Here is a 21,273-nt window from a genome sequence, read left to right as displayed (position 1 = left end):
GCCTGAGTTGTCTTAGCTTCTTGAGCACTGAGATTACAGGCATGTATCACCCACCATGCCTAACTTTTGGGCCTAGACACTGTCCCTCAGCTCTTCAGCTTAGGGCTAGCACCCTACCACATGAGCCACAGCGCCACTTCCAGCTTTTTCTGCTTATGTGGTGCTGAGGAATCAAACCCAAGGCCTCATACATGCAAGGCAAGCACTCTACCACTGAGCCACCTTCCTAGCCCCAACCATGCCTAACTTTTGGTGGATCTTTAAAAGAAAAAATTTTTTCTTCTACAGAAAGCCATTCAAATCCCCATCATTTAAAGTGCTAGTTCAGACACACACTGCGGCCACTCCTGCTGGCCCCTCTTGGTTCTTAGGTGGCCGCCTCACTGTGATAAGAGTCACAGCATTCTGGTCCTGGGACTCCTTATTCTCCCAGCCTCCAGATCCTGGGGCCTTCTGAGCCTTGATACCAGGTACTGAAGTACCACTTGCAACTGCAGTGCAGGCCTACCCCGCCCCGCCCCCCCCCCCCCCCCAACAAAAGAGTAAACAGAAAAATGTGCTTCATTGGGAGCTGTCTGTTGTACCACTGGTAACATGAGTTGTATGCATACTTCGCAGGTGCCTTTGTCCTCACAGGTGTGAAATGCCAGTCACAGATGCAGTTTTTCTGTCTTCAGTCCCATGTATAGAATTTTCCAAGTTCCTTTTCCAAGTTGTGTACTTGGATGATGACCCATAAGCAGTGTGATTTCAGTACACAGGCAAACTCTCTTCAGTTTGTTTTGAACTCCTACAGTTTCTGCAGCCTTGTCATTTCATGATTTCTTACTGATAAGTACACAATAAGAAAACATTCACCTCCCATGTTAACTGTTTTCTGGCTGAGTAGCACAGTTCAATGTATTCTAACTTCTGCAGTTTGGCTAACATAAGAAAGGTATTAGGCAGCGTGAAACACTGACCTTGAGAGCTGGCTGCCTGCTTAATGTTTGCTGGTGTCATTGTGCTTAGGCTTAATGCCCTCCCTTGTCAGGTTTGTTAATTTACTCGCAGTCAGAGGAAGAAGCTGTTTTTTGCTTTTTTGTTTTGTATTTTTAAAATCATCTCCATATAATGTTACTACGTTTGTTGTTGTTGTTGTTGGTAATGGGGCTTGAACTCTGGCCCCGAGAGCTGTCCCTCAGCTCTTCAGCTCAAGGCGAGCGCTCTACCACTTGAGCCACAGCACCACTTCCGGTTTTCTGGTGGTTTATTCAAGATAAGAGTCTCATGGCTTTTCCTGCCTAGGCTGGCTTTGAACCATGATCCTCAGATCTCAGCCTCTTGAGAAGCTAGTACTACAGGCATGAGCCATTGGTGCCCAGCTACTGTTACTTCTTAAAGACACCAATTCTTATTGACATCAATCTCATTTCTCAATCCTGGTACTAAGTTCTATAAGAATTCTTCTTTTTCAGTGGGACAGGGCTTCAACTCAGGCCTTGTACTTGCTAATAAATTAGCGAGCACTCTTCCACGCGGACAGCACCTTCAGTGGTTTATTTTTAGACAGGATTTTGTTTTCCCCAGGGCTGGCCTTGGACTGTGTTTCTCCTGTCTACACCTCTTAGTAGCTAGGATTACAAGACTGAACTATCACCCTCAGTTTTTTGTTTTGTTTTATTTTTGGGGGGAGGGGGAGGAGGCCGGTCATGGGGCCTGAACTCTGGGCCTGGGCGCTGTCCCTCAGCTCTTCAGCTCAAGGCTAGCGCTCTACCACTTGAGCCACAGCACCACTTCCGGCTTTTTTCTTTTTGCTTATGTGGTGCTGAGGAATCGAACCCAGGGCCTCAGGCATGCAAGGCAAGCGCTCTACCACTGAGCCACCTTCCCAGCCCCCTTGTTTTATTTTTTGAGAGAGAGTCTTGCTGATATTTTTGACTAGGTTTGTCTCAGACTATATTCCTCCCATCTCTGCTTACCTAGTAGCTGGGATTCTAGGTATGTGCCTCTATGTCCAGCCAAGAAGTCCTTTTCTTTCTTTTTTAAAAATGTTTCACTTGTTATTATGAAGGTAATGTACGGAGGGGTTACAGTTAGATAAGTCTGGTAGAGGGTACATTTCTTTTTGGGCAGTGTCACCCCTTCCATCACTCTCTCCCAGTCTCCCTTCCCCCTCTCCGCTCCCCCCAGAAGAATCCCATTTCTAGACTAAGAAGTCACCTAAACTATTACATCTTAGGGCCTAGGGTAACGTAGTAATCATTTACCAGTGCAACGTGGTGAGTTAGTCCCATACTGTAGATCAGACGCAGTGAATAGTAGTCCCTGTCCGTGACACCTTGCTGGTGCATAGTGGTGGGTCTCCCCCAAGGTCTCTGGTTTTCCTCGGCATTCAGCTTCAGGAGTTCCCATCAGAGCCCCATCCTGTGAAACACCCCTGGGCCAGGGATTGCCAGATGGTTCTTTGGGTGCTAGCTTAGGTTCTGGGAGAGCTACAAGGCAAGAGACAGATATCCTGAAGGAATTTGGAAGCTGAGATGCTACACAATGGCTTGTAGGTGTTGATAAGCTGACATGTTGAACTGCTGAGAGTGCATAAGAAAGGAACTGAGCCTCAGGCTCAGATTCAAGGTCATTGCTATAGTCCTGTCTGAACCTCCGTGAGCATCCCGAAGCCCAGGTGAACTGAGCGGCTGTGGATCGGTGCGCGCCTCCTTCACAGGGTTGTAGTGTGTTTTGACAGGCTCCTCTCACGTGATTGCTTACAGACCCCAGGTGTGTGGCTGTGGCCTGTGAGATGGTGGCCGAGATGGTGGAGTCTCTGCAGTCGGTTCTGGCCTTAGGCCACAAGAGGAATGGCAGCGTGCCCGCATTTCTCACAGCCGTGCTGAAGAACATTGTCATCAGCCTGGCCCGCCTCCCCCTTGTCAACAGCTACACCCGTGTGCCCCCACTGGTGAGTCTGGTAGTGCCTTTTCTTTGCCTAAGACCAAGAGGCACAAGACACCCAAGCAGCCCAGAGTTGGGAGATCAGAAAATAATAATCACGATCCTGGCAGGGGGGTAGGGGGCTATTTTGTTTTGTTTTGTTTTATGTTGCTAGGAATAGGCTTTTCATATGCTAGGCAAGTGCTCTACCACTAAGCTACAAAACATGTAGCTCTGGGTTGTTGGAGACGGATCTCTCTTTTTAGCTAAATTCACTGTGTAGGCCAGGGTGGCCTAGAATGTAGGATTCTCTCTGCCTCCCCAGTGCTGGGGTTACAGGCATGAACATCATACTTGGGTTGAAAAGGAACCATGAAGTTCCCATGCTCCCATCCAGTGGCACACGTCTTGTTGTATGCAGTGATAGCTATCTAGTGGCCTTAGGCGTTGTATACAGTGGTTGCTAGTAAAAATACAGGATGAGGCATTACTTCACCAAATAAGATTTCATCTTCACTGATATGTTAATGTGGGATATGATATACATAAATAAACCAATTAATGGTAAGTATTTTCCTTCAGAAGTAGTCACCTTTGGCCGGCTGCTAGTGGCTCACGCCTGTAATCCTAGCTACTCTGAAGGCTGAGATCTGAGGATTTGGTTCAAAGCCAGCCTGTGCAGGAAAGTCCCGTGAGACTCTTATCTCCAATAAAATATCAGAAAATGGGAAGTGGCACTGTGGCTCAAGTGGTAGAGCACTAGCTTTGAGCTGAAGAGCTGAGGAACAATGGCAAGTCCCAGAGTTCAAGCCCCACGACTGACCAAAAAAAAAGTCACTTTTGAAAATACTTGTGCATATCAGTGCAACCAGTTTTGCAGAACCTCTCTAGAAATTGGCAGCTTAAAATAGGCATTATCCAACAGGATCACAGGAATAGATTTAGAAGGAAGAGCCTAGCTTAGGATCTGAACCAACCTAGCCCCCTGAAATTGCATCATCTGCTCTCTCATGGCCTTCTGAAATACCACAGTGGAACATGTCTTTCCAGTCACAGCCTCGTGCAGGGAAGCGGTAGCATGCAGAAGGCCTAAGCACAGAGTAAGGGAGGATGCTTGTTTCTGCCCCCTGCCAGGTCGTAGCCTCTGTGCATCTGTGGATGTGGAAGTCTGCAAGTGAGATCCTAGAACGCAGCGTTCAGTGTACCTGAGAGACACAGGGTCATTCTGAGGGAGAGCCAGGCAGGCTGAAGGTGCTTATGGAATAAAGAGCCGCAGATGTCCCAGCCTGGAGCACAGGAAGCGGGCAGGGCTCACCCGTCCCGTTGGTGTATGTGAGTCTAGGACAGTAAGCACCTGGTCCTTTGGAAGATTGTGAGGAAACCATTTAGGAAGACACTGTTGAGGTCATGATGGTTGCCAGGTCCGCAGGGATCTGCCTGCACAGTCCTGTGCTGGACAGAAGTCTCCAGCAGGGGCTGAGTTCACTCCCTGGGGTACGCTGGTCAGGGAGGTAGCAATGGCAAGTGCCCCGTTCTCTCCCCACCCCCCACCTCACCCCCGGAAGTGCCCACACTTGGTGGGTGGTATAAGAAATGTAAGGAAAGTTTCCTAAGAGATAGCAAAGCCTAGCTATGGAATCTAGAGCAGTCTCTGTAGATCTTCCGTGAGGGACATAGCTAGGGTAGCTTGGCGGTCCTGCTACTGGAACTACACCATTGAGTCTATCTCAAGCTGCTCTCTGTGCATGCACAGTGCTTGACCAGGCCCCTAAGGGAAGTGGGGCTTGCCAGTACACATGAAGCAGAACTTGATTAGCACATCGTACATTTGTGGATGTGAGTGCTGACTGATGTCTGCCCACTTTGCACAGCCAGCCTGAATGGGGTGTGGGCAGCGGGCAGTGCCACAGGCTAGTGATGGATATAGTCTAGGCAGGGCCAGGTATGGGGAAGTGGGGGGATGCTGGCCAGGGGGTCCTGGGCACAGGGTGGAAGCTGTTCTCCTGGAACAGCAGTGCAGGCTCTGGGCAAGTCTGTGAGAGTGGTGAGGGCCATTTGGCTGGCTCAGCAGCGGGACCCACAGAGAGAAAAGGGGTATGTGATGGCTACCTGTCAGCACCTGCCACCTGGCTCAGTCAGAACATTCTCTCATCTCAGGTGTGGAAACTCGGATGGTCGCCCAAACCAGGAGGGGATTTTGGCACCGTGTTTCCTGAGATCCCTGTGGAGTTCCTCCAGGAGAAGGAAATCTTCAAAGAGTTCATCTACCGCATCAACACCCTGGGTAACACACACACGCACGCATGCGCACACACGCAAACACACACACACACCACCTGGACCTGGAGCACCACCTCTGGAAGCCCCAGGGTCAAGGCCTGTGACGGTGACAGAAACCTAGTGGCAGTGTAGACCCAAGTGTGGTGCAGGTGTAATTGCAGGGTTTTGTGTGCATGTGACTTGATGTGCGGCCGACCCCATCTTTATATTATGCACTCAGGCTCAATGTGGAAGGGATTGTCTCCAGGTGTTCTCACTGTTGGGTTCTCATTTGTGGAACAAGCAGTTGGGACGCGTAGAGGCTGACTTTGCCAGGGAGCCAGGACAGGAGTGAGGGGAGGGTCAAAGCAACCTGGACTGCTAAGGAGTGTACCTTGCTTGGCATCTTCACAAGCGGCAGCATGATCTTCGATCAGAGCCCTCCCATGCTTTCTAAAGAGAATGAATTGCTGTTTTATGACGAGAGCCATGGTCTGGTCTCTCCGGGACAGCTCCGTGTGGAGTCTGCCCTTAGCACCTTGGGTGTCTGCAGATTTTTGTGCTTATTTTGATTCCAGAAGGTTCTGGCAGCAGATATCTTTCCTTAGCTGGACAGTTTAGTTATCACTGTCCTGAGTGACATACTCTTGAGAAGCTTTCTTCTTCCTTCTCCTTACAGACTGATGGCAGGCAGCATCCTCAGGGCCTTTGCCTGGAGCCAGTTCCTAGTCTTCCTCCTGTGGCCTACCTGACCTGGTCCAGTTCTGGTCTCTTCTAGAGCCTGCCTTTGCTCTTGCTGCGGCTTTGTTTTGTTGTGTTATTTTTTTGAAATGATAGTGAATATTGAACCTAGCCCTTTAGATACACTAGGGAAGTGCTGTACCCTGGAGCCACCCTCCTAGCCCTCCTGCCTGCTTTTGTCTTTCTTCCTTATGCCGGTTGTCAACTGTGTCTGTCAGTATGTGTATCTACCTGAATCGGAATCAGCCTTTCTTTCTATTTCCAGTGTGTCAGGGAGGTCCTAGTGTTCAACGTCCCTGTCCTCGCCCCCCAATCCTGGCCTCGTGGCCTTAATATGAATCCTGTGGCTCTTCTGAGGTCATAGCAGGAGCACTAAGTGCCGCCCCCAGAAGCAGCCACCTGTCCAAGGCCAGTGGCACAGAGACAGTGAAGGGACCTCCGAATGCAGCCTCTGGCAAAGCTAGAGGTTGGGCTTCTCTGAATGCTGGAGCATGCCCAACTAGACCGTGGGCTTTTCCGGTCCATATTCTGGACAGGGACAAAGAATTGGTGGCTTCGGCTTTTCATCTTTACAGCTTCATTGAGACAGAGCTCTCCTACCACGTAGCCGAGCCCCTGGGAGTGTGTGCGTCTATGGCCCTCGGTTCTGCTCATGAAGCCATACAGCTGCCATCAGCACAGTCTCAAGGTGGGACTTGAGGAAAGACTTCTTGCTTCCTGGACAGCTCCTAGCCGGCTCAGGCCTAGCCTGCTCTGATGCTCTTTCACAGTCCCTGCCATGCAGCAGACCCCAAGAGGCACCTGGGCTGAGCTGGGCGGCTGCTCTACTTACAGTGTGATCTTGGGCAGTGTGGCTCCTTTCCATGTGTTGTTGTTGTTTCATTGTGTTTTGATGTTCTTGACAAAGTAGACTAGTATTCCCTGTGTCTTGTAATTGCCAGGAAGATTACAAAGAATTGTTAAGAGATGCTGTGTGTTGTGGCTGGGAAGGTGGCTCGGTGGTAGAATACTTGCCTCACATGCAAGAGGCCCGGGGTTCGATTCCTCAGCACCACATAAGCAGAAAAAGCCAGAAGTGGTGATGTGACTCAAGTGGTAGAGCACTAGCCTTGAGCTAAAGAGCTGAGGGACAGGCCCCGAGTTCAAGCCCACGACCGACCAAAAAAACCAAAAGAGTTGCTGTGTGTAGGTAACACCCTAAGGGTTGGGAGGTGAGTGGACTATCTAACAGAATGCTTACTTCCTAGGGTGGACTAGTCGGACTCAGTTTGAAGAAACTTGGGCCACTCTCCTTGGTGTCCTGGTGACGCAGCCGCTTGTGCTGGAGCAGGAGGAAAGCCCACCGGAGGTGAGGCCATTGCCACTAGGGTGTGGCAGGCTGGGAAGCCACGGTGATGCTGACTTCTGGCTAAAGGCACTTTTGTGCGGAGCAGTACTGAGGTTGAACAGAGGCAGGAGCTCTACCACTGAGCCATGCCCCCAGCCCTTTCTTGTGCTGGTTATTTTTGAGATGAGGGCTTGCTTCCTGCTCAGGCACTTACTCGAGCTGGGATGACAGGTGCATGTGATCATTCATCTTCTTCCTTTGAGATTTAAGTCTTGTGAACTTTTCCGCCTGTGCTGGCCTGGAACCAAGATCTTTCCAATCTCAGCCTCCCACATAGCTTAGGATGACAGGAACTATGCCCAGCTCAGTTGAAAAGGGATCTTAAGACCTCTTCTGCCTGGCTGTTCCCGAACAGAGCTCCTCTTACCACCTTCCTGAGTAGCTAAAACTACAGCTACTGACATCAGTGGGTCACACCTATAATCCTAGCTACTCTGGAGGCTGAGATCATAGGATTGAGTTTAAAGGCAGCTTGGGCAGGAAATGAATGACTAAAAAGTGCAGGATAGAGGTGTGGGCCAAGTGGTAGAGTACGAAAATGTAAATATAAATAAATGAGCAAGTGGACCGGCTGCGCAGGGTGGAGTGCACCTTAAGTCCAGGCCTCAGGAGGCAGCTTGAGGCCAGCCTGAGCTCTGTGGTAAGACGACTCTCACAACCCAGCCAGACCAGATCTTGACTGAAGTTCCAGGGAGCACCGGCCTCCCCACGGTTTGGGGTTTGAGGGCCTGGTTGTGGCTGGTGTCCTTGCTCTGAAGGTGCATAGCACGTGACAGGGCAGTGGGACTCTGCCCTCTCCTGACAGCATTTTGAGTTCTCGTTAGTTTTCAGTGTCTAAAGGGTTGGGCCACACGTCACAAACCCAGGCGGTCTTTAAATCCATCTGGATGTGCCAGTAGGTTACCATATGCAGAGCTTCTAAAGTTACTGAGAAATTTTAAGGATAGTTTATTACCTAGTAATTTGCATTTGGAATTTTGTGGCTGTTAAAAGACCTTTCTTTGAAAAATAGATACTTGTCCCTTAGATTTTACTCTTACGACATAGGTGTGTGGAGGTGTGGCTCCATGCTTGGAGAACTGAGACAGGCACAAGGCTTCACATGTGGGAAGCCTTACCCCTCCGCAGCCCTCGGGGCATTGACTCCAGCCTCCGAGGCCATGTAGCCTGTGAACACTCATTGACTTGCCAGTAGTTGCTGGCTGATGTCATTAGCATGTGAACTGTCCTTCCAGGAAGACATGGAGAGGACCCAGATCCACGTGCTGGCCGTGCAGGCCATTACCTCCCTGGTGCTCAGTGCCATGACTGTGCCTGTGGCTGGCAACCCCGCTGTGAGCTGCTTGGAACAACAGCCAAGGAACAAACCCCTGAAAGCACTGGACACCAGGTTTGCCTGAGCCTCTCCGTGGCCATGCCCCCTAATGCAAGAGGAGCACAGGTGCCTCACCCCTCCCTGATCAGAACCAAGACAACACTGTGTCTGGCCCTGCTGAAGATCCATAAGTGATTTTCTGACCAACCATGGGGCTTGCTGGGTGTTTGGGGACAGACCCGGGCACAGCCGGAACATAACCCACCCAAGGGCTCATTTACTACTGTCCCAGCTTCCTTCAGGCAAAGCAAAGAAGAGAGAAAGGCCCGGCACTCTTCACTTACACAGTGTTTTTTTACCTTTTGTTCTTCCTTTAGGTTCGGGAGAAAGTTGAGCGTGATCAGGGGGGTTGTAGAGCAGGAGATTCAAGCCATGGTTTCTCGGAGAGAAAACATCGCCACCCATCACCCTTACCAGGCCTGGGATCCGGTCCCCTCCCTGTCCCCTGCTACTACAGGTACGGGCACACATACTGGCACAGGCTATGTGCAGAGTATACCGCCCCTATTCACAAGTATCATTCCACCCGGGAAAAAGTCAGGCTTGAGGAAATAAATCTGGAAATGAACTAGAAGCATTGTCAACTTTTGACAAGCCAGAGAGTTCCTGAGACTGGAAGACTGGTGGCCTCCACAGGATTTAAAAGCCAAAGTAGTTGCTCATGCTTTGTTTTCTTCTTTGGTTACTTATGTTTGAAAAAATATCAGCAGTTTGTCTAAACTACCCATACCTCCCGCTTCTCATGAAAAACCCCATGCACAACACAAGGGCATGCATTCTTGATGAGCCCCCCCTGCCCTGCGTCCTGTGTGCTCTGTGGCATAGACGCCAGCCTGAGCCCCCCCTGCCCTGCGTCCTGTGTGCTCTGTGGCATAGACGCCAGCCTGAGCCCCCCCTGCCCTGCGTCCTGTGTGCTCTGTGGCATAGACGCCTCTTGCACCTGGGCCTGTCTCACATGGCACTGGAGTTTGTCACTGACTTAAAAGAAGGGACTTAATACACTTTTTCTGTTGTTGAACAAGCAGTATTTTAACTTGTGACACTCTCCTCCCCTAGTGTTTAGTAGTCATTGGTGCCATAAATTTTAAGTTGCTTGAAGAGTTTTTGGAAAAACCATATGGAAGTGCAGTGTGTCGTGTGCCTCTAAGTATCTATCGTGATCTTGAATTATAAGAACACTGGACTTGGATAATGGTAGGTTTGGTTCTTTAGGAACCTACAGGCCGGTAGGGCTGATGAGAAGAAGTATTTGCTTGGTACAAAGCAGCAGAGTGTGGGCAGGCCCTCTGGGGGCTTGGAGGAGGAAGGCCGTGCTTCTGGGAAGCAGTGGGAGCATGTGCTTTGAGAGAGGGTGGGTAATGAGACCCAGCAGAGGTTAGCTAGACTTCTTCTAGAAATAAAATGAGAGTCCATTTTGCCCACTGGGCCTGCCAGCTTGATAGATTACAAACTAACAGAGCCATGTGATCCATGGGCCTCTGCACAGCGGCAGCTGTCCTGCCAGTCACGAGAACAGATGGCGCAGTGGGCACCTGCCTGGGCAGGAAGGAGCAGGGTTGTATCTGGTAGGCCTGCAGCCTGGGGTCTGCCCTGCCGGCCACTGCGCAGAGAGCAACGCCTTGTGTCACTGCTTCTTAGGTGCCCTCATCAGCCACGACAAGCTGCTCCTGCAGACCAACCCGGAGCGCGAGCTGGGCAACATGAGCTACAAGCTGGGCCAGGTCAGTCACAGTGCCCGCACCCCAGGCAGGCCCACACAACCACGTCCCGCATCAAGGGGAAAGCTACATGAGTTTCTTAGGTAGAAGGAACTTGTACTCTCCCTTTGATTTGCACTCTTTATTCTATGTTACAAGGCGTTTCCCATGTGAGCACACAGGTGTGCATAACACGTAGTGGGATGGTGTAGGGAGACAGCTGGTGCCCCTGAGGCCCGGTGAGGGCCGGCTCTGCCCAGCCTCCGAGGCATCAGACAGATGGTGCCACGCTGGGTGGGTTCCGTGAAAACTTGCTTCAGTTTCCTAGCACCTGCTGTGGAGCCGCTGCACTGCCCGCGGCCCTTCCTCCACTCCCTTTCCCTCTACTTCTGTGTAAGCCAGTTAGACAAGTTTCTCTGTCATTCTCACTTCAGAAGCTTCTGATCAGAATAGAGGTTAAAAACTGATTGCTTCCAAGGGTTTCCTCTTCCACCAGGCTGGCCACGCCTTCCCCGCAGAGCTTCCCACCGGGCTGTCCTACTGCGTCCTTCTGCTGCCTTCTGTGGGCACAGCCTCCCCCAGGCCCGTGAGCAGAGCACGCGCTGGCCTTTGAGTAGGGGCCATGAGCCCCACTGCTTGTCTAGACAAGCGCCTCCACTGCTTTATAGAGAAGCTTCCCTGCTAAGACAAATGATGTTGGAATGTAATCAACTGCAGGCCTCAGACTTGTAGGGAGCATGGCCACATTCTGGCTTCGTGGCCATGCTGTCTGTCCTCTATGTATTCCTGTTCCGATGTAAATGTGTGCCCTTCTGGGAGTGCTGGGGTGCACCTAGCAGGTGGCAGCCCCAACATCCTGTTTCTGTGACAGGTATCCATACACTCGGTGTGGCTGGGGAACAACATCACACCATTGAGAGAGGAGGAATGGGATGAGGAGGAAGAGGAGGAAGCTGATATCCCCGCACCAGCATCTCCTCCCATGTCTCCAGTCAACTCCAGGTTACATTGGCTTTATTAGTCATCTGATTTTGGGTTTGTCTGAAAGTGAAGCCCTCATCTGTGAATGGGGGAAAACAGCCATATTGCATACTCATTCCACAGGAAGCACCGGGCTGGAGTCGATATTCACTCGTGCTCGCAGTTTTTGCTTGAATTATACAGCCGATGGATCCTACCGTCCAGCTCTGCCAGAAGGACCCCAGTCATCCTCATCAGTGAAGTGGTTCGATCGGTAAGCTTGCTTTCCCCTCACGTGTAGTGTGTGCCAGATACACACATATATGGTATGAGTACATGGTATCCATGTACCATACACATATGCATGCACCACACACATACATACACACAACACACAGGCATGTGCTAAACACACACCACAGCCCCACATGCCATACACACGGTTTGTAATATCTCCGAATCTGTGAAGGAGCTCTAACACTCTCAGCTACAGAATGATAAAGTGGTACTTTTGAAATTGGGGAAGGGAGAGATTTCCTTGTTTCAGATCGAGAGCAGGTTGTCTCACAGATGTATAGAATGTTGGCCACTGCCATTGTTCTGTAGACTTGGTTTCCTTCACAGCCTCTCTCCTCTAGGGCTCTGACGCCACTTCTGAGGAGCCCAGGTCAGAGCAGTCATTACAAATGAGGAGCCAGAGGCCCCTCCATAACTCTATCACTGTTCACGGGGTTGGAAATAGAATCTGAAATGCCTTAAAACATAGATGATGTGTCCAGTTACAATAATGATAGTTTTGCAATGTAAATGAAAATGTTAGGCTTATTAAAATAGATTTTTCAAGTGGGGTATGGTGACACATGCCTGTAATGATAGCACTCAAGAGATAAGGCAGAAAGCTCTAGAGTTCTAGGCTAGCCTGAGCTATACAGCGAGATCCTATCTTTTTTTTTTTTTTTTTGTAATTTTAAGACAGGTTTCTATAATACTAGCTACTCATGAGGCCAAGATCCGGAGGGTTTCAATTTGAAGTCAGTCCATAGAAAAGTCTGCAATGGGCTGGGAAGGTGGCTCAGTGGTAGAGTTCTTGCCTTGCATGCATGAAGCCCTGGGTTCGATTCCTCAGCACCACATAAGCAGTGGTGCTGTGGCTCAAGTGGTAGAACACTAGCCTTGAGCTGAAGAGCTGAGGGACAGCGCCCAGGCCCAGAGTTCAAGCCCCACGACCAAAAAAAAAAGTCTGCAAAACTCCATCTCCAAAATAACTAACAAAAAGCCAGACTAGAGGTTTAGCTCAAGTGGTAGAGCACCAACTGAACAAGCACACTGAGCAAGTATGAGGCCCTGAGTTCAAACCTCTGTACTGGCATACATACACACACACACAGGAGAAAGAAGAAAAATTCTCTTGACTGCTATACCATGTAGGAAATCCCACTATACATTTAGGAAAGACTGAAGATGGAAAGGCAAAGTAACTTTGTTTCAGCTCCTACTCCTTAGGGAAATAGATTTTCAAGTGGGGCATGGTGATACATGCCTGTAATGATAACACTCAAGAATACTCAAGAGTACTCCAGTACCCAGACATACACGGGTCCCTTGAGAAGCCTGGCTTCCATGATGTCCTTACCCCAGCCCCGCTGAACATGTACAGGACATGTGTCAGCACCTAAGATCTAGTGTTGGGTGTGGCATGAAATAGAGACAGGAGAGCTAGGGAGACAAAGAGGAGTTGCCAGAGCATGTGTTTTTGGAACAAATGATCACCAACTTCCCTCTTCCAAGGGGTCTTAAGGGTCTCTCTGCATGGGCTGCAAGAGGGCCTAGTATTTTTGGGGGGGGGGAAGGTCCAGTCGTGGGGTCTGAACTCTGGGCCTGGGCACTGTCCCTCAGCTCTTCAGCTCAAGGCTAGCGCTCTACCACTTGAGCCACAGCACCACTTCTGGCTTTTTTCTTTTTGCTTATGTGGTGCTGAGGAATCGAACCCAGGGCCTCATGCATGCAAGGCAAGTGCTCTACCACTGAGCCACCTTCCCAGCCCAGCCTAGTATTTTGAAACGTGACCCAGGCAGCCATTTTCCTGGGGGAACCCTATAAGTGAGGGTCTCTATGCAAGTAGCAACTGAGGCCCAAGCCTTCCTCAAGCTGCAAGAGGTGCAGAGGCATTTTTCACAAGGTATCAGGTCACCAGGTTTTATTTATAGTCTTTAAGCCTTTAGGTCCATATTGATTTATTTTCTCTGTAAGAGCCCCTGTGAATTCCGTATTTTATTCTGGATATTGGAACAAGTTTTACTACTAATCGTGTATTGCACTGCATTTGTTTTCTTTGGAGTTTAACTTTCCCCTTCCTTCTCTGATGTGCTGTGTCTCCAGCTTCTCGTGGTCTCAGACTTGTTCACCGAACGCACCCAGTTTGAGATGATGTACCTGACGCTGACAGAGCTGCGGAGGGTGCACCCTTCAGAAGATGAGATCCTTGTTCAGTACCTGGTACCTGCCACCTGCAAGGCAGCCGCTGTGCTCGGCATGGTAAGGGGCGGGGTGTGGAGCTGCATGAGGCTTGCTCTGGATTGGCAGCTGCTGCTTCCAACCGTGACGTGTGTAGTCACACCCTTCCTTCCCAAGGGTCTGTCTCAAGCACAGGTCCCCAGCACAAGTGAGCTATGGCACTGGTTAGCCCAGAGGACTCCTCGTTGGTGTCTCCCTCAGGAAGCTGTGATATGTGTTGTAGTGGCTGGCTGGTCCGAGACTCTTGTGTCCTTGTGTTGTGTCATCATAGTAGGTCACCCCGGAGAGGCAGGGGTGGGCAGGGCACAGGAGCTGCACCAGTGGATCAGAACTGCCTTCTTCCCATGGCCTGGGGCCTCTTCCCTCCTCTGATGTTGTCAGCCTCTCCTAGCACTTCTGGACTGTCTGCCTCCCTGCAGCCTTAGGTTCGAGTAGCCCTGCATTTGCAGTAGTTCTGTGCACCATGGTTTTCTTTCTCATTTATGCTGCTGTTATAGAATTCTGGGTAGCTTATAGGTAATACATGTTTATTGCTCACAGTTCTCAAGGCTGGGGTGCTGGCAGATTCAGAGTCTAGGGATAGCTGTGTTCTTAAATCATGGAAGTGGTGAGCAGGCTCCAGGGCCATTCTGATAAGGGGGAATAACCCCATTCTTCAGGGCCAAGCCACAGTGGCAAGGCCCTCCTGTCCCATGTCCTTGTCACCTTATGGTAACTCCGTTCATACACCAGATACATACATGAAAATTGCTGCCTCTTGTTACAGGGTATTGGCACTGCCAGTAAAGAGACTCCAGACTGCCAAACTGGTGGGTGTTTGCTTTGTCACGTAGCATGAGCCCATTATCATGATGCTTCGTATCCGAGTTTCTTAGAATCCCTTTTTATAATAGCAGTAGCAGCATACCTGTGCATTGGACACGCTAGTGGCCACCACTGTCAGGAATGGCCTGGGAAGCTCAGCAGGCCCTGCCCCTCTCACACCCCCCTGTCCTAACTGTCCTGCCTGTCAACAACAGTGCTGCTACGGTTAGCGGCAGCGTCACCAGCACGCAGCTGCCACTGTCTGCCGGGCTTTCTCCCGTCCAACCCTGTTCATGGCCTGACAAAGCAGAAGGACATGCAGGACATGGCAGAGCTTGCTTCCCAAAGAACCCCGGGGTCCCTGAGCTCAGTGTCGAGGGCAGGCGTCCCAGGGTCCCTGGTAGGACAGGGACCGACTATCGCCTCGCGTGAACCTGTTCTTCAAGTAGGCACCCTGGGGCGCTGGCCCAACTGTGTCTTTGTGGGAGGCCCTTTCTTCTCCATGGGGGGCTTTAGCTGCTGCCTTGACTTTCATTGTGGCTGTGGTTTTGTGCTCAGTTCCAGATCCCCAGGCAAAATGCAAGTCAAATCCATCAAGCAAATAATGGTTTTTAAAAACAAGCCCTAAAGCCGGATGGGACAGGGCGGGCATTCCCAGCTCTGTGTATGCAAATGCTCCTCCTTGAAGGTGATTGTCTTCTGTCTGGCTTCCAGCCTGTCCTGTTCTCGCACCCAGGCACGTCACTTTCTTTGCTTGCTCTCAAGAGCAGATCGCGGCATTGTATCACGGATGTGGACTGGCCCTCGGGTGGAGGCCATCTTTGGGAAGGCGCCCCACAGCTCTGTGGTGTGGGTGGGGGCAGCACAGGAAGGGGACAAGGCGCAGTGGGCTGGCAAGGAGTGGCGGTCTTCATCCTGGAGCCCTCAGCCACAGACCCCACAGAGAACCAGAGGGCTACGGCCCTCAGCCACAGCCCCACAGAGAACCAGAGGGCTACGGCCCTCAGCCGCAGACCTCACAGAGAACCAGAGGGCTATGGCCTCTTGTTGCTCTTGTGGAACCAGATGAGGCTCAGCCAGCCTTTGCTGAAGGAGAACTCGCTGCAAACACTGACCTGCCATTCCAGCCCCCGCTTCACTTCCTGTGAAGGCTGTCTGCACCATCAAAGAAGTCAGCCTGAAGTGCAGGCATGCGGGTGTCCAGGTCCACATTCAGTCTACCCACTTCTGTTCCAAGTTAGTATAAACTACCCTGGGCTTTTGCTAGAGGCCAGAGCTAAGATGTATTGCTGAGGGGACCCAAGCAGAATCTGCAGAGGAGAAGTCAAGTGGCCTAAGCCCAGGAAACCAGCTGTGATCGTCCAGAATCTTCCAGAACTCTTTTTCAATAGAGTTGCTCTGGATGCAGGCTGCCTTCCCCAGAAGGAGCTGTTCCCACCAGGGAGCCCAGGGCAGATGCCAAGGCCAGGGCTGGTTACACGGGCATCTCTGCCTGGCTCATTAGGTTTCCTAATCTAGTGAAGGACTAGCCCTGTATGTGGGTCTCTGCTGGACAGGCCTTGCCAGTGTGAGGACTTACCTGCCCAGTGGTCTCCTTGATGTGGGCAGCCCTCCTAGCCACAAGGACATTGGTCACTTGGCATGCGGCGCTGTCCTTCTGCCTTGGCAGCCGGTGTCTGTGTTTGTGCCCAGGACAAGGCTGTGGCAGAGCCAGTCAGCCGTCTGCTGGAGAGCACACTCAGGAGCAGCCACCTGCCCAGCCAGATCGGAGCCCTGCATGGCATCCTGTACGTGCTGGAGTGCGACCTCCTGGATGACACCGCGAAGCAGCTCATCCCCGTCGTCAGCGACTATCTCCTGTCTAACCTCAAAGGGGCAGCCCAGTGAGTAGGGCTGGCGGGCTTGACAGGAGCCAAGCGAAGGGCCACGTTTTGCCTTTCAGAGCACTTGTGAGGTCCCGCTGGGATGGTGGGTGGGGATCCCAGGTGGGCACAGAATAGAGGGTAGGGACCCCAGATGAGCATTCTCCAAGGATTAGCAATAGAGGTCAGTGGGTCACAAGGTCACAGACATGTGTTAGAGTCTTGCTTCTTCGCCCTGCTCCTTAGTACCTGGCATACACTTCTACATGGCCACTTCTAGCTCCAGCTGTCACAGACAGCCGCTCTACTTATCACCAGGCTCCGCAGCCCCCACCCCACACCCCATCCTCCCTGAAAAGTCACCCGTGCCTGCCCTGGTCTTCCTCACCCTTCTCTCTAAAGCAGCTCTGTGTACAGCTCATCAATCTGTGTCTTGAAGCAGAGGGAAGCCCAGTGACATCTTAGCTCCACTGCATACCCCGTACACACAGAATGCAGGAGCAGAGCCAGGCCATCCCTCAAGACCTGGCTCCTCATGAACAGGTTTCTTTAGCGCCATAGCCCACCTCACCCAGTAGCCCAGGCTTAGAGGAATTAGGGGCCAGAGTTGGGAGCAAAGATGATAAGGGCACTGGGAGGAGAACGCAGCTGTGCTGTGACAGAGTGCAAGTCTGGGGACACAGATTGAAGATTGAGAGGTGGTGAGAGGCTGTTGTGATGAGGTGAAGTTTCTGACAGGGTGAGGTTTGAGTGGGGTGCATTTGGATGCCCATCAGGCGGTGGGAGTGTGCACTAGAACAGGGCAGGAAGCACTGTGGAGGCGCCTTCAAGGCCAGTGGTGGCACAGGTGTAAAGAGGTCTGTCTGTCTTGTTCTCATTGGATGATGAGCAGGGCAGATGGACAGCTGGCCAGTCTCCATGATCCCCAGAGATGGGCCCAGGTTTGTTCAGGGATGCAGAAGTGCCGTGTGCAGTGAGGCATGGGGGGTACAGAGGACGTGGGGGGGGGGGGGATGGAAGCTTGTGGTGGCAGGAGGCAGCGCCTTGAGCAGAGGACCCGTGGCACGTGCTGAGCCTCGGTCCAGCCCTCAGAGGAGCATCTGTGGGCATCTGCGTGGAGAGGGAGGTGACTGGCTGTTTTGTTTGAGAGACTAGCCAGCCAGGTCTCGGCCCCTCTGCTGTGGGGCAGACAGGTGCCCATGGAGATCCCGAAGGTCAGAGGACTACAGGGTGGCACGTTCACACAGGGAGAAAATAGCTCCCATCCCTCCTGGATGTGAAGGAGTATCCGGCTTCATTAGGGGATGGGAGTGGACTGTGGGAGCACAGCATGGCAGGAGGCGTGCAGAGGCCGGCAGAGGCACGCAGCTACAGACAGCTGGGTAGGATGCAGTGGCCAGGCTGGCCGCTGGGGTGCATAGCTCTGGACTTGCGGTTGGGCTGGATGTGCCGTGAGGCTGTCCCCGCTGCAGACAGGCCAAGCATGACATCTGACTCCTGTTCTCAGCTGCGTGAACGTTCACAGCCAGCAGCACGTGCTGGTGATGTGTGCCACCGCGTTCTACCTAATCGAGAACTATCCTCTAGATGTGGGGCCGGAGTTTTCTGCATCTATAATACAGGTAAGCAGCTTCTACCGGGCCTCTTCTGAAGAGGGGAGGCATGGCTGCACCAGTCAGTGGCGAGAATGAACCTTTCCTCGTGTCCAGATGTGTGGAGTGATGCTGACCGGCAGCGAGGACTCCACCCCGTCCACCATTTACCACTGCGCCTTGCGCGGCCTGGAGCGCCTCCTGCTATCAGAGCAGCTCTCCCGGCTGGACACCGAGTCCCTGGTCAAGCTGAGTGTGGACAGGGTGAACGTGCACAGCCCGCACCGGGCCATGGCAGCGCTAGGCCTGATGCTCACCTGCATGTACACAGGTGAGCGGCGGGGAGGGTGGTAAGCGTCGCCCTGCTCCTGCTCCCTGGGGACATGAGTCTGGGTCCCTTTAGCATGGCATCTGTAGTGTTAAGACTTGAGAGAGATTTTGAGCTGAGCTCATACCACAGGGTCTGGCTGCAGCCCTGTGGCTGAGCCGGGGGGTGGGCTGGCTTCTGGCTTCCCGGGACCACCTCTGGTGATGTGGTAAGCTCTGTATGAGGTGTGGTCTGCAGAGCCTCTTTGGCCTCAACTTGGAGCACCTTCATTTCAGGAAAGGAGAAAGCCAGCCCAGGCAGAGCCTCGGACCCCAGCCCTGCAGCCCCAGATAGTGAGTCCGTGATTGTCGCTATGGAGCGCGTGTCTGTTCTCTTCGACAGGTAAGAAATTCGGGCTGTTCCGTCGCCCTGTGCTGCCTGCCACTGTGCTCATTTGCTCTCTTCTTGGCACCCTGATCCTGATCCAGGCCCGGCCTGGCCTGGCCTGGGGAATCTCGTGTGATAGGTTGTCTTTGGGCCCAGAACATGGGAGTGTAGGGCTGACTCCACGGCAGCCTCTCCTAGAGACCTGTGGGGCTGGTGTAGGTGTGTGTCCCATTCGCGCTCGCTGCCTTATGTGAAGAGAGGTAGAAGCAAGTTCCTTCCTACCCTCGGAGCCTGTGGACTGGAGCACAGGGCACCTAACAGCTTTGTTGGGAAAGGCTCCAGCAAAGGCAAAGGTCAGAACAAACAGAAACATCTTTGAGAGCCGTGGCAGGTATGTGGGGCCTTCCACCCTGCACACCTGTCTGCGCAGCAGTCTTCACCTGCCCATTCTGGAGAGCGTCGGGAGCCACACTGAGTGTTTCCTCCAGGACAAGGCCCAGTCTTTCACCCTCAGGTCTGTTAGGCCGATGGGAGTCCATCAGGCCTGTCCCTAGAGCACACCCCAAGGCCTTCACCTGTGTCCTCTCTGGCCAGAGGAAGTATTCTAGACACCAGCCCGTTTCCATGTTGACTCTTAAGATGTCAGTCTTGCAGCCACTTTCCAGTACACACACGTTGATAGAGCGCTGCCTGTGAGCAGGCTTGGAGTTGGGCATGTGCCAGTGCGTAGCCAGGCCACTGCCCTAACGGAGTTCATGGTTCAGTGCTCGGCACGGCCCCTCAACCCCAGGGCCTGGGGGAGGACTGTTGGGCGCAGTCTGCCGGTGGGCACACTTGGGCTCACTGTAAGGAGGCACAGCCGTGTGCTGCGCCACTCTGCACTTCTCCGCCTTGCACTGCACTCATGGGCACACGAGTGTCACAGCCCAGTGTCTTCCCATGCTCTAAAGTCCCCTGCTAAGGGGCAGAATTCAGGGTCTGTGAGAGATGAATCGGCAAGAGAACCTTCAGGTTTTTGAGAACAAGAAAAGGCCTCGGTTGGTAGCAGGGCTACCAGGCACTGGGACATGGGGTGTTGAAAATTTCATGGAGGGGCTGGGAAGGGGGCTCAGTGGTAGAGTGCTTGCCTTGCAATAATGGGCATATAAGCAAAAAAGGCTGGAAGTGGCGCTGTGGCTCAAGTGGTGGAGTGCTTGCTTTGAACTGAAGAGCTGAGGGACAGCTCCTAGACCCTGAGTTTAAGCCCCATGACCAACCAAAGGAAAAAAAAAAAGTTCATCGATCTAGATGCTGGTGGGTCACATCTGTAATCCTAGCCATTTGAGAGGTCAGCCTGGACTAAAATAACCTTCCTCAAAATAACCAGAGGAAACAGGCTGGAGGCACAGCTCAAATGGTAGAATGCCTGCCTAGCAGGTCCCGAGTTGAAACCCTAATACCACTAAAATGAAGGAGGGAAGGAAGGAAGAGAGAGGAGCTGGGGGAGGAGTCCATAGCGTACTTGGACCTGGAAAATGTGTTCTCTGATGTCACCCCATGCTATTCCTGCTGGCTTTTTTCTAGTACTTTCACATCCCTCTTTGTGATCCATCCCACAAGGGGTGGGAAGTCCCGGGTCTGCCCAGCACACTGATGGCCTTCACCTCTCCAGTGAGGAGCAGAGGGAGGGCCAGAATGTCATAATTTGTTCTCAAGACCTCATACTGTACTGTGGCCCGAGCCCCATGGGAAACATCCCTGCAGGGCAGCCCTGGGTGGGGCCCAGGGCGATGCTCTGACCCGATGCCTCCCTTCCAGGATCAGGAAGGGATTTCCTTGTGAAGCCAGGGTGGTGGCAAGGATCCTGCCTCAGTTCCTGGACGACTTCTTCCCGCCCCAGGATGTCATGAACAAAGTCATCGGAGAGTTTCTCTCCAGCCAGCAGCCGTACCCGCAGTTCATGGCCACCGTGGTGCACAAGGTACAGGCGACTGGGTAGGGGAGGAGCAGTGGTGGAGCTGGCTCCAGGTCTCCACCGGCTTCGCCGCCCGCCAGGGCCATCCAGTCCTCGCCAGCAGCAGCTCAGGCCCCGCTTAGCGGTCTCTCTCCTCCCTAGGTGTTCCAGACTCTGCACAGCGCGGGACAGTCATCGATGGTCCGGGATTGGGTCATGCTGTCCCTGTCCAACTTCACGCAGAGAACGCCTGTTGCGATGGCCATGTGGAGCCTCTCCTGCTTTTTTGTCAGCGCGTCTACCAGCTTCTGGGTTTCAGCTATGTATCCTTCCCTGTGCTCCTAGGCCGGCCTCTTGCCTCCTGCCAGCCCTTGCCTGCTCTGTTGGCATTAGGTTCACGTGTTGTTTTGTTGTTTGTTTTTTGAGGTACAGAGGGGTTTTGAGGTACATAAGGTGATGAGTACAGTCCTTTTTGAACAGTGTCATCTCCTCCTTCATTTTCTCCCAGTATCAGGTTTCGCTGAAGGTTTTAAAACCTAACTTTA

General features: G+C 52.4%; 1 protein-coding gene across 1 annotated transcript in view; it reads left to right on the top strand.

Moving 5' to 3' along the window:
* Positions 1–21,273, top strand: part of Htt (huntingtin) — a 117,783-nt gene that overhangs the window by 92,291 nt on the left and 4,219 nt on the right. Inside the window, exons 52-66 of the mRNA XM_042670960.1 lie at positions 2,751–2,938; positions 5,068–5,194; positions 7,158–7,258; positions 8,533–8,687; positions 8,990–9,129; positions 10,311–10,393; positions 11,241–11,371; positions 11,474–11,603; positions 13,709–13,864; positions 16,340–16,530; positions 18,017–18,131; positions 18,219–18,432; positions 18,705–18,810; positions 20,593–20,755; positions 20,891–21,051. Coding sequence (XP_042526894.1) covers positions 2,751–2,938; positions 5,068–5,194; positions 7,158–7,258; positions 8,533–8,687; positions 8,990–9,129; positions 10,311–10,393; positions 11,241–11,371; positions 11,474–11,603; positions 13,709–13,864; positions 16,340–16,530; positions 18,017–18,131; positions 18,219–18,432; positions 18,705–18,810; positions 20,593–20,755; positions 20,891–21,051 — 2,161 coding nt within the window. The remainder of the gene's footprint in view (positions 1–2,750; positions 2,939–5,067; positions 5,195–7,157; positions 7,259–8,532; positions 8,688–8,989; positions 9,130–10,310; positions 10,394–11,240; positions 11,372–11,473; positions 11,604–13,708; positions 13,865–16,339; positions 16,531–18,016; positions 18,132–18,218; positions 18,433–18,704; positions 18,811–20,592; positions 20,756–20,890; positions 21,052–21,273) is intronic.

This window comes from Dipodomys spectabilis, unplaced genomic scaffold (genome assembly GCF_019054845.1).
Source record: "Dipodomys spectabilis isolate Male_0828 unplaced genomic scaffold, ASM1905484v1 ptg000594l, whole genome shotgun sequence".
Taxonomy (NCBI): domain Eukaryota; kingdom Metazoa; phylum Chordata; class Mammalia; order Rodentia; family Heteromyidae; genus Dipodomys; species Dipodomys spectabilis.
This window is presented reverse-complemented; position numbering and strand designations above follow the sequence as displayed.